The following is a 16448-nucleotide window of genomic DNA, read 5'->3' on the forward strand; positions in this document are numbered from 1 at the left end:
ACTTCCCACCATCTCTCTCTCTCTCTCTCTCTCTCTCTCTCTCTCTCTCTGTGTGTGTGTGTGTGTGTGTATAAAATGTTGTAAGCTGCCCAGAGTTGCCTGGTGGCAAGATGGGCAGCAAATAAATTTAATAAACCTTTCCTAACCTGTGCATTACAAATATATTGAAAATGAAATTCCCAACCTTAATATTCCTCTAACAGGCCTTGCAGGGCTTGAGAAGTTATGGTATAAATCCAGAAATGTTTTAGCCTCCAATGATTAAAAAGAAATCAGAAACATGCTAAGAGCTATGAGAACAATGTAAAACAAAAGATACAACGATATTGTTTTAAACAGGTGGTATAAAATCATGTTTGCATACTAAGAAGGAAGCTAGAAGGACAAAGCATCCTGTCCATAGAACTTGGCTTGTTTTATTAAGCATCTTCAACAAAATGTGTGACAAAACCTCACTACTTATGAATCTACTTTTTGGTGAGTAAGCTAATGGGCAGACATTAGGGTAAAATATTTATTTAGCAAAATCTACATTTCTGCCCCTTTGTACATCACAAATAACATTGTTTTAATCGGTTGGTAGATTCATTTCCAGCATAATCTTTCCATTTTTTATCAAAATGCTTTTAAACAAATCACCAAGTAAGAATTGTTCTTCACTGCTTTTATGCAAAGTAAAAGTTGAGTATCATGAAACAGATGTGAACTCAGACACTTGCAATTATTTATTTAAATAATCATTGTTACTAGGACTGGGAGATTGGTCTCAGCTTCAGGCTGACTTCTTTGAGTGAATACCAGGATCCTTTCCAATTCATCCATACAACTCCATCATCTGTTCCATGTTTTGCCATTTCTGGTGTGTAGTGTCCACCCCAGTAGTATCTGCCATTTGGATTGGCTGAATGACAACGATTATACCACCATCCACCGCCATCTTCTTTAGAGCATTGCTTTTTGGGATCTGGGTGTATCCTGTGACACAAAATATTTAAAAGAATAGATATCAATAACTGAAATATAAATACGTACTATGAATCTTGTCTTATCTTACTATGTGTATATATCCACTGCTGTGACACACATAACAAAAATAATAGAAACTTTCCAGCTTTGGCTTTTTCGATTTTAGTTGTTGACTTTCAAATGTCTATATTTCCCAATAAAGTGCATCCATTTAGTATTTACTGTACGTGAAACTTTCTTAAATCCCAAACAAAACAATATGAAGTATTGCTTTAACATACTTTTTATATATAAGATAGCACATCAGAAACAGCTGTATTTTATTTAGAAAAGTTACTTGTTTTAATCAATGTATCTGCTCTAGAAGATCAGCTGTCCGAAAATGGAATATCGGATGCTCATAATTTTACTTTTTGGCTATTCTTTATAATCTTTTTCAGACAGAAAAGCAACACTGTACAGCTCTAATGAAGGGTTAAAATGGTTATGGTATTGAACTAAGATCAAAGAGACCGAGATTCAAGTCCATTTCAATCATGGAAACTCATTAAATGACTTTCAGCCAGACACTTTTTCACAACCTAATTAATTCCATAGATGTGCTGGGGAGAAAAGTGGAAGGAAAAAATACTACATTATTCATCCAACCTTGAGTTCCCAGAGAAAACGTGGGATAAAAATTGGACGAATGATATGAATTTCTGTAATGAATTTCACTGAGCTCAACCGAGCTCACTCACGGGGAACTATAGAAAAAAATTACCCAAAAATTCCTCTGTAGGAGGGTGATTTGCAAAAATAAAGTCAAAGACTTTTTGCGGAAGTGCTACATAAAACTAGAAAGAAACCGAATGAAAAAAGCATATACTTACCATCCATCATTGTCTCTGTCAAAAGTGCTGAAGAACATGCCATTGTGGATCGTCATTGTTCTGTTTTCCCCAAATAGCTGTGAAGCTCCTTCTAAAAGTGCATTTCCGGCTGTACCCCTGTAGTTACTAATGGAGAGCTGGTATTTGCTGTTTTCATTCTGAATACTGAAGCCTCCATAGTGAGCTTTAACTTTAGTGCCATCCCAATCTTCCAGTTCAATTAAAAGTTCAGTAGGCCCCAGTTTGCTAATCTGGTTGATTTTGTCGTTTCCAAGCCAATATTCACCTATGACACAAAATAAATCCCCTGAAGCTCTTTTCATCAAATTTTAAGCAGGGTCATCAACCTGTCATAAAGCTATACCATAATAACTGAACCAGTCAGTCCGGATATATGAAAAATATGATTTATATGTCCTTATTACCTTTTCCAGTATTCTGAGTCCATACTTAAAAGAACGGCATGGCAACTTGCTGGGGATTGGTGACATGAATGTTCTTTTTACTGAGGTCAAAGCAATGTGACAAAGATTTTTTTTCTAAATCTCAACCTCTTTTTTATGTTTTGTGACCAGAACTTGATGTAGTATTCTAAGTTTGGCCGTACAAAGTCTTACTACGGCTGAACTTGGAATACTGCATCAAGTTCTGGTCACAAAACATAAAAAGGATGTTGAAACTTAGAAAAAGCCTTTGTCAAATTGCTTTACAAAGTCTTTTACAAAGACTTCGTAAAGTGGTACTAATATTTCACAAGTTACACCAGAAAAACAATGTATCATATTACTGACAAGGAAAAGTGGGTGGTACCATAGTAAAAAAAAATAAATGTTTGGTAATATGGAAACGCAACTTGAACACTTTTAAAACAGTTAACACATTATGATCACAAAAGAACATAGAAATGCAAGTAACTGGCATAAATGCAAGTAAATTAGATTCACAAAAGAAATCTGATTTGAAACTGGTAGATTCAGTGAAGGAGACTAAAAGAGATATGGATCAGTGGTGGGATTCAATTTTTTTTACTACCGATTCTGTGGGCGTGGCTTGTTGGGTGTGGCATGGCTTGTTGGGCGTGGCTTGGTGGACATGGCAGGGTAAGGATACTGTAAAATCTCCATTCCCACTCCACTCCAGGGGGAGGATACTGTAAAATCTCCATTCCATCCCCAATCCAGGGGAAAGTTATTGCAAAATTCCCATTTCGTCCCAATGAGCTGGGACTTAGGAGGCAGAGAATAGATGTGGGTGGGGCCAGTCAGAGTTGGTATTTACTATTCAAAATTTCTGCTACCGGTTCTCCAGAACTAGTCAGAGCCTGCTGAATACAACTTCTGAGATGGATGTTATAGACAAAGTTCAAGTTTGCTCTCTTTTACAACAGCAGAAAACTGACTGAATTGGTTTTCTTTAAGAAGATTGAAATAGATGGAGAATGGATTTATCATACTTAACTCAAAAACAAGTTCAGTTGGGAGAAGATAGATCAACTTTAGTTAGATCAACAATAGAATAGAATGGATCTATTATATTTAAACAGACAATAATTGATAAGAGAGGGTAGTAAGAAACAATTGTGGATATTTGATCCAGGATGAATCAGAGTTGGGATGACTTCAGATAGATTAAAGTACAAAGCCATGGTAAATTTTCTATGAATAAAGTAATAGTTTATTATAGAGGGTTTTGAAATTTTAATCTTATTTTTGGTTTGTTTATTTGTTGTTCTACCTGTTAACTATTGGGCCATTAATATAGTATAGGGGACAGATTAATAATTTGTAAATAAAATTAGACATTTGGGGAAAAAATGAGCCTGTATCTCAAGGGGTGGGAAACTAATGTTGTTGTAATATATTTATCAGTAATCAATTGGAGGCAGGTAATATACAGTATGTATATGTGTTTGCGTTATTTTAATCCACTTTTTATTGTTTGTTTGTTTTTTGTTTGTTTGCTTCTGTGAATATTTTTTCTTTTTTTGAGTTTTGTAATTTAACTTTTGAATAAAATAAAATAAATAAAATAAAAATCATTTAAAGAAAAAAGAAATATCTGTTAAATTTTGCATTAGCAAAATTAGCAACTGATAACTATGTATTGGTACACACCAGTGGTGGGCCCCTATAGGTTCGCTCCGGATCCTGCGAACCAGTAGTAGCCGTGGCGGGAGGCTCCACCCACCCACCAGGACGTCATCACAGACACTCTGCACATGTGCAGAAGCACCGCGCATGAGCGTGCACACTCCTGTTCCAAACCAGTAGCGAAGGGAAGTGGAACGGACCACTGGAACACACTGCTGGAAAACAGATTCTTACCTGGGGTGTCACAGTAGTTCTTTCCACCACTGAAAGCAATATTTCCAAATCCTTTTTTATATGCATCCCATCTTCTTCCAAAGCCAACACTTCCATCCTGGCGGTTTTGAATTAGAAGCCAACCTGTTCAAAATGATAACAATTATAATAACTATTATACAGTCCACTTTCTTGAAATATTTCCATAAATCTCCATAACTGGAGGATGGGGAAAGGACCCAATGCCCTTCATAGAGTTCTCATTCTGAATGGACTCCCTCTTGTTATCACTGTTACGCTTAGCCAATTGTGTGTCCTCCCCTTCTATGCTCAGTCTATTGTCTAGGAAAAAAGATCCCAGCATTTGGAAGTGGATCTTCTTGTTTTTTGCTCTTATCATTGTACGCATACAGTACTTGAAGAAGCAAGTGAATATTATAAAGTTGGTGGATCCATCATGCAAAACCATTTTGATTAAGGACACTAGCTTAACAATTACCTCCATTTTCTGTGGTCATATCACAATACACTCTGAATGGCTTAAAGAAAGGATCAGGCTGAACAAGGTACAACTCAGATGTTTCACCGCCTCTTCTATATATGTCTTCACACTCTGCAAACAGAAAAATCCATTATCTGTATAGTTTAGTGAGCAACAAAAATGTGCTGAACAGAGGAATAGGTAAACTACAGAAAACTACAACATAATTAAAACTACAGGGGAAGGCTTGAAGATTTTACCTGCAGTAAACACCTATCATAGAATTTTCAAGTATATGCTTGCTTTTGGGATCTGTGCCTTACTTAGGACTAAATGCATTTTTAGAAATGCTGATTTGGAAATTCTTTCGTCCATCCCACTGTAAGGATTGAATTTGGCCATACAGAAGCCATTACTGTTGAGATAATAAATAACTATTATATAAACATGGAGCTCTCAAGGCCAAGGGAAGAACAACCAAACAAGGGTGGGAGGAAAAGTCTAGGACAGGGGTCCTCAAACTACTGCCCATGGGCCAGATACGGCTTGCTGAAGCCATTAATCTGGCCTGCGTGGGACCATGATGCTGGCCACCTACCCACTGGCCCCCACCCGCCTTCCCCAGCCTCCAGAGAGAGAGAGAAAGAAAGACACACACATATATACACACACACACAGAGAGAGAGAGAGAGAGAGAGAGAGTCCCTCACACACACCCCAAGGCAGCCACAACCCCTTCACTAACCTGCTTTCCAACCCCAGGAGCATAACAAATTAAAGTATAATTTATGTGTATTATTTAATGGACGGCTAAATTGGCCACACCCACCCATTCACATGTCCATCTAGCCACGCCCACCCAGCCGGCCCAGGCCCCCAACAGTCTGAGGGACCGTGAATTGGTCCCCTGTTTAAAAAGTTTGAGGCGCCCTGGTCTAGGATCTAAACTTTAAGGCTGATTGATCTTTATTGCTCTCTTTCGCATTAGACAAATCTTCTGTGTATAACATGTCTTCTTTCTTATCCAAACTAATGGACTTTATCAAGCCATGTCATATCTATGATCCTTCTGCTGTTTTTTGAATATGGCAATGAGTTTATGGAGTCAGGCTTTTCTGTTGTGTTGTTGGGAAGTCTTAACTTCAAACAATGTCTGAATCCAAGCTTTCCTGACACAGTACCTGTGTCACAGTACCTTTAAGTTAATATGTGCTATTAACTTAAAGTCCAAGAATTAGTTCTCACACATTCCTTTATGATTGAGAAATAAGACGAAGGAAAGCATCAACAGCTACAAAGGGTAACTTATGAAGCTATACATGCAGCATTTCTTGACCTAATTTCAAATTTCAAAGGAAAGAAAGAAGGAAGCTACCAAAGAATAAAGGTAGCCCACCCACACATAACTCTAGTTTCATATACCACAGATCTCACATCTAACCGTATTGGCATGTGGCCCTCGAAGATTTTCATTTACACTTCAGAACTGTCAATAGCCAGCTACAAGGGCCATGAGGGACAGCATGAGAATCTAGGAATTTTGGATTCAAAAGGTGCAATGATCCAAGAGAAATGTTGGTAATCCAAAGAGGTACAACACTGCTACAAAGCGATTGGGCAATGTTGACCTTTGCAGGAGACTGAAATGTAAACGATTGCAGCAGTCTAAGCTATCTAAGAATCTGTCTCATTTCTAAGGGCAAAGCAAGTGGGAGAAATGAAACATTACCTTTGCCACTCACGACTGGGACATTGCAAGAAACTGTACAAGAGGTTTGGCATTCAGACAACTGTGCCGTAATAGCGTTTTCTAGTTTTTGTAACTTTTTGTTCAACGTATCCACAACTGAACGAAGAAGTCGTAAATTGGACGGAATGCTGTTATCTAATTTCTCCTTGATGAAAATGTAGTGTTCCTCAAGCTCTCTGTTATATTGGGAAATTAAATTCTGATTATCTGGAGATAAAAAGAAATGAATGTGAAGAGGTGGCAAGCTTTTTAAAAAGAACAACAAAATACATTTAACAAGATATTAAGACTTTCCATTTCCTTCTAATTCCTGTACTATGCTTATTTCTAGACTCTAAAACTCCAGGAAAAAAGAACAAAGGCTGCCCAATCTATGTAAATTTCTATGAACAGGTCGCACTATATGCAACATAAACAATTACAATTTTGCCATTTTATAAATTGCTGTTTTACAAACCAAGGTCTAAACTTTCTTCCCCTTTTCCTCTTAGACAAAGATCATAGATGATTGAGGGACATATCTGCTTACTGGGTCAAGTACTTGACTGGTATATTAATTTAAGTAGTTTTCACTCTTGGATTCCTAGATTATTCTAGGTCTCATCATTCCCAGGAAGAATGATTAATGGTCAAAAATAAAAGAAAATGTTTGTCAAAAGCATTTAATAGCCCAGGGTTGGGAATCACTAATTACTCAGATTGGGAACCAGCTGATGCGACAAATTTGGCATACTGATGTACATGGCAAATTTCACAAGCAGATTTTGCAACCAAAGATAAGATTTAGACTATCTAAAAGATTGCAAGTTAAAGTATGGGCAGGAATGCAAGAGCTCCAATTTTGTTAGTTTAGTAGAACTCACTTTTAAATAAATACAAGATTATACTAGAAAACTGTTATTTATGTTACCTAATGTATAACTATAAAGAAAATGCAACAGTGATTAAAATTAATTTTTACAGTTATTATAGCAAACACGTAGAAACTAGAAAACGATATAAACTTTATTTACTAAGTATAGTCAGTTTTTTGGCTTAGATCATGTGTTTATGGAGATTTTCAGTCATCCAGGTCACGGCTGTCCAAAATATGCTTTTTCAAAAGGCAACTGGACTTTCTTGGTTTTTATTTTTCTTGAAGACATTTCACTTCAAATCCAAGAAGCTTCTTCAGTTCTGTATATCCAAGCAAAATATCTTCAAGGAAAAACAAACTCCAGCTGCCTTTTGAAATATAGCAATTGCAATCGCATTTAGACTTATATACTGCTTCACAGTACTTTACAACCCTCTCTAAGTGGTTTACAGAGTCAGCATATTGCCACCAACAATCTGGGTCCTCATTTTATCTCTCTCGAAAGGATGGAAGGCTGAGTCAAGTTTGAGCCTGGTGAGATTCAAACTGCCAAACTGCACGTATTTGGCAATCAGCAGAAGTAGCTGCAGTACTGCATTCTAACCACTGCGCCACCTTTGAGACTTAAATCACGTGATTTAAGCATACTTTATACAAGTGTACTTTTTTTGTAGAATGTATTTGCCTTTTCATATTGTTTGCTACCCCACATCTCTTTTAAAAAACAAAACTTTCATGATGAAAACAAGGCAGTTTTGCCTACATACTAATTTACTGTTTGACAGCTTACCTGTATATTGTTTTTGCCTTTTGGCTAAACGTTCATCTAATAAATGAGCATAATTATTGATAGTTGTGGAGGACTGGTGTAGATTCTGTACTTTGTCTGTTAGATCCTTAATAGTTGGCTTCACTGTGTTTTCTTGCTTCAATAGTTCAGTTCTCAGTTCACAACCTGTTGGACATAATACACCCTTAAAAAGAAGAACAAGTTCAGTAGGTTAATTCAAAATTAGAAATGATAAAATAACCTTTAAAAAGTACAAACAGTAACTGGGATAGTTCTCTTTATTATCAAAACGACATTAAACAAGATGATTGAGAGAGCTTAATTCTTTTCTATTTTGCTATGAGCCTTATAAAAATCTCTCTTCTTAACAACATCTCACACCAATCCAAGTAATATTTTCCAAGTAATAATCCTTTATGATATGAAGAGTCATTTTTGTGGATTCTATGGATCTAGTGAGACTAAGAATGGTATTCATGGGGATTTGCAGAAATATGGAAGTGTTCTTCTCATGGTGCCATCAAAAGCAGCCCTAAAAGCAGGGGTGGGATTCAGCCAGTTTGGACAGATTCGGGTGAACCGGATGTTAATTTTAATCTGAATCGCCGAACCAGTAGTTACAAGGACTGGCTGACCCAGCCCACCCCGCCCGTCCCCTCTCAGAAGTCTCCATGCGGCCCATTTTGGATGCGAGGTAAGTGCAGGGCCCATTTGGAGGCTCTGGGAGGGTGAAAAATGGGCCTACCGGAAGTACCGGAAGTCTGGAAACGGGCCCATTTCTGGCCTCCGGAGGGTGTCCAGTGCCTGGGGGAGGCCATTTTCGTCCTCCTGGAGGCTCGAGGAAAGCCTCTGGGGCCTGGGGAGGGTGAAAATGCCCCCTACCGTGGTGCAGGAGGCCGAGTAGGCCACACCCCATGGACACACACCCCATGGACACGCCCCATGGACATGTCCACCCAGCAACTGGGCAGCAAACGGCTTGCTTAAAAGTTTTCAATCCGACCCCTGCCTAAAAAGATTAAAAAAATAAATGAATCAGACTCAGATATCTGGTCCTGCCCATTCCTTCTTCAAGCAGAGTTACAGGAAATGAGCGCAACGATATTCTGAACTTGGTGCCTTATGGAGTCCTATGACAAAAGTCATGTTGACATCTCTGCCACTGATTTAATCATATCAGGCAAATAATGAAAGGGAAGAAATACTCAAACAATTATAATTGTAATGGCCTAATTTGTATGTTTTAAAACAATCTTCCTAGGAATCAATGTTTTTGTGTATGTATGTGAGTATTCTATTTGAAACAGTTTATCGTCCATAGCAAATGGACACATAACAAATGGACTTGCATATAAACATTCCATTCAAGAAGAGGCGCAATAAATCTGAAAAGGAAACATTAATGAAAGCAACATATTATTTAGTCTTAAATATTCTAGCCCAACTCTATCTCAGTACAATTAATACCTACCAGTTCCTCTGCCAAGTGTTTGCAACCTCCACTATCAGGGTAAACGATTGGGCCTGGCTTTGCACCAGTAACAGGTTTTTTTGTTGGACGAGCTCGATATCTCACGCCACCAACAGGAGGAAGAGGCGCTGGCCTGAGAGTTGGAAGTGGCTCCCGTTTCTTGTTCAAAGGCCTGTGACCTCGTGCATCCACAGCCCCACCTCCACTTTCAATCTATTTAGCATCAAGGAAAAATACTGTTATAAATTGCAATCAGTCAGAATTTTCAAGATGAGAAATTTTCTAGCAAAAAACACAGATAATCAAATTTTCAAAAAAAAAGTGATGCAAACTCATGTGGGGAAAAATGTGCCATGTTTTTTTGGGAATATTTCTGTGTACTGCATTTTTCTTGGTTTCTTACTTTGTTAGATTTATATCCTGAGTTTCCTTGGCACATCAAGTTGACACCAATCCCTCCGGGTCCTCGTCCAGTACCTTAGTTATTATAGCATTCATGCTCTTGGTGGTTTAATGTTTTATAATAAGCCTGTAAGTTTTCTTTCATGGAAATTAATTGCTCAAATTAAATAATAATTAACTTGTAGATTGCATGGAGATGATTACCTACGGTAACTAACATTTTAATTTTTGACTATATGATTAACAATAATGGCTAGGTTCCTACATTGCACTATGGCACAATATCATTGGTTTGGTTTTAGTTTAGGATGCAGTATTAATCCAACAACAATTCTTTGGACTGTTAGCCAGGGTTTATATGAGTTATGTTTTAGTACAATTCAGCTTACTCAACAATATTTTTAAAATCATGATTTGGGGAACTATGCAAACCACATTAATTAGGTAAGATACATATACATTATTTCCATTAGGCTTAGCTCATCTCTTCTTTCAAATAACTGTTGTCTTCTATTACTATAGTATACACTTCTTCTTCTTCTTGTGCCCTATCTGTCATTGAACATTGATGATCATGTTGGCAATCCTGTTTTTGTCACATATTTTGTCACATATATTTATACACAACTGCAGTGTACTAATTCACAATATCTATCTATTCAGAACAAAGCTCTATTACTGTCAGAAAAATTGCAAACATGATGTGGTTGAACTTCAGGTTTACAGCATTAACATTAACAAATTATTCCCATTAATTTAGTCAAATGTAAAATCCATTAGTTCAATGAGATTTAGTTCCCAAAATAGGATTCAGCCTAGACATGTTTCTGTATTTGTTTGTTTACTTAATTCAGTTTAGACAATGTCCAATTCCAACTGACTCTGGGTAGCTTAAAAAATACTAACATAAAAAACAATACAAACCAAAACCCAAATGTGATTTGGCCACAATATAGACCAGAAAAGGAGTAATAGGCATTCTCAATCAAGGAGCCCTATCCATTTCACCCCATGGCCCGAGAGAACAACCATGTTTTGAAAGCTTTATGGAACATCATCAGGGTGAAAGCCACGCAGAAGCGATCTCATTTCAAACATTAGTTTCTTGAAGGAAGCAGCAAGCAACACACAACTCTAAAATGTGTCTATGGGCAGGACTTATATTTGGGGCATCTGCATTGTTCAATATAATGCACAATAAAATTTGAGCTGAAACCACATGGAAGAGAAGCAGCCTCTAAGTATAAGATTAGAAGAGAAAAATGCCATAGAGAAAAACTTCACTTCCTTCTGCTTAGTACTGTCAAATATTGTATTACCCCCTTCATATGCATTTGTTGGGAAAGAGAGAGTGCTAGATAGCTTAATCCTAAAAACATCAGTGCTGGGCTAAAAAAGAAAAAAGAAAGGAAGAAAAAACTGGAAGACCACCAGTAGTCATTCAGATTTCTGCATTCCAGTTATGAATGCCTACTTTAACCAAAAAAATGGACTAAGAATAAATCACCAAGACTAGCCAAATGAATTTTTTTTAAAAATCCACATATAGAGAAAGGAAAAAGAAACAAAGCTAAAGCTATAAAAATCAGTTTAAAGCAGCTAGGAAAAGTTTCATGACATGAAGATCTTATGGGTTATATCCACTTCAGGAAAAACACAGTTGTGTGGATGTAGGCTATGGATCTGGATATAATAATAATAATAATAACAACAACAACAACAACAACAGTTACAGAGTTGGAAGGGATCTTGGAGGTCATCTAGCCCAACTCCCTGCTCACACAGGAGACCTATACTAAGGATTCGGACCACCGAACTGCTAACCTTTCTGATCGACAAGCTCAGCATCTTAGCCACTGAGCCACCTAGCCAGGTGTCCTAAGAAATCATAAGTTCAAAAATCATGGAAGAGCTTGGTATTATCTCCAAAATTCCTCAGACAACATTTTATACAATAAAAGATAAATTTGGGGAAAAAAGGGAAAGCAGTTAGAATATTTTGTACGTTAAAATAAAAGACAGTGACTAAAGAACTTAAGGCCCTATGGGTACAAATATGAAGAGAAACAGGCTTTACTTTCTTAGATTACTTATATATGTGCATGTATATCTGTATTAGCTATATGGATTATCACTGATTAGCATGTTAATCATATTTTTTATATAACATTTTGCTGATAAATAAGTAAGCTAATATCATATTTCATTCCACAAAATTTTAAAATTTCATTTACAAATATCTATTACACATAATAAAATATTCAATATTGTTTTTAGACTAATACGGAATATTTTTTAATTTCTGAAAAGTTCAATGATTACCTGCTCAGACAATAGGCTTTTGTTTAACATATCTTCAGTGTGCATTATCAAGACAAATGATTCTATACTCCACCCACTTAACTATAGGAATGAAGAATATTTTCACACTCTTTTTTCTTATATTCTTTTTAAAACCATAAACACTAAGGATATTATAAATGATGCTGAAGGAATGTCTATAAAATCAACTGATTCCCCTTACACCAACCAGATTTCATTCCAAGTAGCAATAAAATTTGGTTTCGAATTGAAATTTTTCAGACAAGTTTAACTTTTCTGTATATAGATTTTTCTGCGTTAAGGCATTTGATAGGACACTATTAACACATTACCAGAATGCTGTCTACCACAGAAACAAGCATAAACTAGTATATGCTTATATATTTTAACTTTAAATTTTTTAAAAAAATATTCTTACCGGTGTTGCATCAGTTACCTGTATAAAGAAAAAAAAGGAGAAAATGAAGAGAGAGAGAAATTGAAAATATGTACTGGGATGAGTAAAAAGTGTAGCACATTTTTCTTAGATTAAGTTGAAAATCAAACTTTGGTTTATACAAATCAGAAATATGTTTTAATCTAAATGAAGTAGAAAACATGCTACCATATAAAAGAAGTGATATTCTAACCTCGTCGTCATCATAGTCTGCAGTTTCATCAGATTTAACTAGAGCAACAGAAAAAAGAAAGAGCAATAGTAGTTTCATGATACTGAGTTGCTTGAACATCTTTGCAGAATTTCCTCCAAATTAGGGAAAGCAAATCCAAGCTCCTATATAAGTGAGTCACCATGAGGGGTACTAAATGATTCCTGATAGGTCCAACTGTCATTCAAATTGTTAATAGTTAACCTTATGGTGCCTGGACAAATCACTAATTGAGCAATATTTTTTTGCTATGCACAAGCTTCGGCACAGAAACAATGAGTTTTTAAAATATCGTTCTGCTCATTTACAGAAATCAAATGGCGGTGATTCAAAATGATCAGTATTCAGTGGGGCTTTAGCACAACTCATTTCTTTGAATTTGGGTTATATCTTTGACAAATAGCAATTTCAGTTATTGTAGTTTAGAGATCTTTCCTTATAGTACGATTTGTACTGTCAAATGACACTTCAACCTGAACCACATCACCACTTTGTAAAAACAAAAATTTGTCTGTCAATTACAAGCCTTATTGTAAAATTGAGTTTTTAAGGCTTGCATAAAGAAAAACAATTGTAAATGCAAATTTGTTCCCTGCATAAAAAACAAGGTTTCAGAGAAACTTATGTTATGTTTGGGAATTCACACTGTATTTTGTCCTGGTTAAATCAAATAATCAAATCCCATGGTTATTGACATAATGGATACCACTTTCTTTTTTAACTGGACAAAAGAAATGGTTACCCTTATAGGGCGAGGAAAGTGTCAAAAAAACAAACATAACTCATGCTTGCATAAGGAATTAGCAGGGGTGAAATTCAGCAGGTTCTGGAGAACCGGTAGCGGAAATTTTGAGTAGTTCAGAGAACCAGCAAATGCCAGCTCTGGCTGGCCCCAGAGTGGGCTGGGAATGAGGATTTTGCAGTATCCTTCCCCTGGAAGGGGGTGGGAATGGAGATTTTACAGTATTCTTCCCCTGCCATGCCCACCAAGCCACACCCACAGAACGGTAGGGAAAAAATTTGAATTTCACCTCCAGGAATTAGGATGAAAGAACATAAAGTCTGGATTTATGATACGATATCATAAACTCAGTTTTTTGCAGATGCTTGTCAATAACCATCTCAACTTTGAGAAAAGTTTCCAAGTCTATATTATAGAACAGAGATCTTCAAACTTGGCAGCTTTAAGATTTGTGGACTTCAGCATAGCTGGCTGGAGAATTCTGGGAGTTGAAGTCCATAAGTCTTAAAGCTGCCAAGTTTGAAGACCTCTGTTATAGAGCAATAATCTTTATTAGGCCAGCTGAAGCTAAAAGACGTGGTAGCGCCACATTATATGCTACTGAATTTATCCTACTGATCAAAATACTGGTGTAGGTATTCTGTAGTAGCTTAATCTTTGAGAAAATAAAATTTTGATTGATATATTATTTTATCATACAAGCAGGTTTATTGTAGTGTTACCTGCTCAATTATTGGTTAAGATGGGTGACTATATATATAAATTATTAAAAGAAGATACTGCAACTAAAAGACCTGAAAATCATCCACTAGTATTCTTTTCAAAAATATTCCTTCTATGCCATCCTGTCCAATGAAGGAATTATGATCCAATTCCATAAATTAATAGATGTTGAGGTTGGAAAGGAAGTCTGGAAACTGCCAGTATATGTAAAAGTGTTATATATGTTTTATCTTATAGTCTGCCTTACACTTTTATTTTTATTTTATTTATTTATTTTGTCACACAGTATATATAAGCGTAAGCATGAAATAACTATACAATATATAAGCATATATATAAGCATGAGTATGTAATAACTATACTAATTGGATATAAGGAAAGGAAACAATAGGACAGGAACAGTAGGCACGGTTGTGCTCTTATGCACACCCCTTACAGACCTCTTAGGAATGGGGTGAGGTCAATAGTAGACAGTTTTTGGTTAAAGCTTTGGGGGTTTTGGGAAGAGACCACAGAGTCAGGTAGTGTATTCCAAGTATTAACAACTCTGTTACTGAAGTCATATTTTCTGCAATCAAGATTGGAGCGGTTAACATTAAGCTTGAATCTATTGTGCGCTCGTGTATTGTTGCAATTGAAGCTGAAGTAGTCTTTGACAGGAAGGACATTGTAATAGATGATTCTATGAGTTAAACTCAGGTCATGTCGAAGGTGGCATAGTTCTAAATTTTCTAAACCCAGGATTTCAAGTCTGGTAGCATAAGGTATTTTGTTGTATTCAGAGGAGTGGAGAACACTGAGGTACTTAAGGAGACATATACGCTGTACATCGTTCTTTCTTCCTAATTTTCCCACATCTCCATGAAACAGATTGTGCTGAGAAATATGATTTGATCCAAAACAACCAGTGAACTTATGTGATTGATGGAAGACTAAAACCTGGCTCTCCCCATTCTTAGCGCAACAGCTTAACCACTTCTGGTATATTTGTCATAAAGTCTTTGGAACGCAACCTAATTAGCACCCTACGATTTAGAATAGAATAGAATAGAATAGAATAGAATAGAATAGAATAGAATAGAATAGAATAGAATAGAATAGAATTTTTTATTGGCCAAGTGTGATTGGACACACAAGGAATTTGTCTTGGTGCATATGCTCTCAGTGTACATAAAAGAAAAGATATGTTCATCAAGGTACAACATTTACAACACAAATGATGGTCAATATATCAATATAAATCATAAGGATTACCAGCAACAAAGTTTAAACATTTTTAAACAAATTTTTAAACAAAGATTTAAACATATGTAATATAAAATATAAGAATGCAACATTTGATGTTTTTTGCATTAGCCATTCCTAAATATATTTGATTGATCGGTTAATGTACAGATAGTTTGACCTGTTGGTGTTATAACAGGAAATTGTGGAATAGAGCATCCAACAATGACTCATAAAATCAGTCAAGTAAAATAGACAATTATTCCAAGTAGTACACTGGGCACCAAAGTTAACATTACAAAATAGTTTTCCCAGCTAGGCCACAAATACCTTGCAGCATTTAGGGGAAATTATTTGACTATCTTTATTATCCTGTTGACCAATGTTACACAATACTTGCCACCATGATTTGCCTATGTAATGTTTGCCTAATTTGAACTGCAGTAGCGTGTAAAGAAATATCTACTATTGCAGTTCAAATTAGGCAAAGATTACACAGGAAAATCATGGTTTCTTTGAACTATTATGACAAAGCATGTCTTGCCTGAGCTTTTTATGAGAACGGAGTATATAAATAAGCTGCATTGCTAAAGCTAGATGGAGAACACTGTTTTCCATGTAAACAGAAGTGGAGGTAAAGATGTTGGTAGGCATTTTGTTCTTCCTTGGCTTTTCATTCATTTATCAAGTTATTTATTTAGCCAGTGGAGGACAGAGATGCTAACTTGCATTGTTTGCCTTACTGGGCTTATTCAAACAGTGGTGAAATATCCTGCTGTATCTACCAGATGAGTCAAGGCCAACTCTCAGTGACTCTCATATCAGACTGCTTTTGCACATATTACAAGGGAACAGAGACTTTTGACCAAATATAAGCAACGTTGAAGCCAACCAGTCCG

At 36.3% G+C, this 16448-nt stretch overlaps 1 protein-coding gene across 1 annotated transcript; it reads right to left on the reverse strand.

Annotated features, from left to right (window-relative positions):
• Positions 1-356: 356 nt before the first annotated feature.
• Positions 357-12980, reverse strand: FGB (fibrinogen beta chain). The gene is made up of 9 exons (XM_058192752.1): positions 12843-12980; positions 12632-12649; positions 9490-9702; positions 8019-8202; positions 6352-6579; positions 4641-4754; positions 4163-4285; positions 1839-2124; positions 357-975 (listed from the first exon to the last, which is right to left on the reverse strand). Exons 1-9 carry the CDS (start codon positions 12939-12941, stop codon positions 747-749), a joined length of 1494 nt encoding a protein of 497 aa, XP_058048735.1. The 5' UTR covers positions 12942-12980; the 3' UTR covers positions 357-746.
• Positions 12981-16448: the final 3468 nt, after the last annotated feature.

The sequence above is a fragment of the Ahaetulla prasina genome, chromosome 8, assembly GCF_028640845.1.
Source record: "Ahaetulla prasina isolate Xishuangbanna chromosome 8, ASM2864084v1, whole genome shotgun sequence".
NCBI classification, from domain to species: Eukaryota; Metazoa; Chordata; class Lepidosauria; order Squamata; family Colubridae; genus Ahaetulla; species Ahaetulla prasina.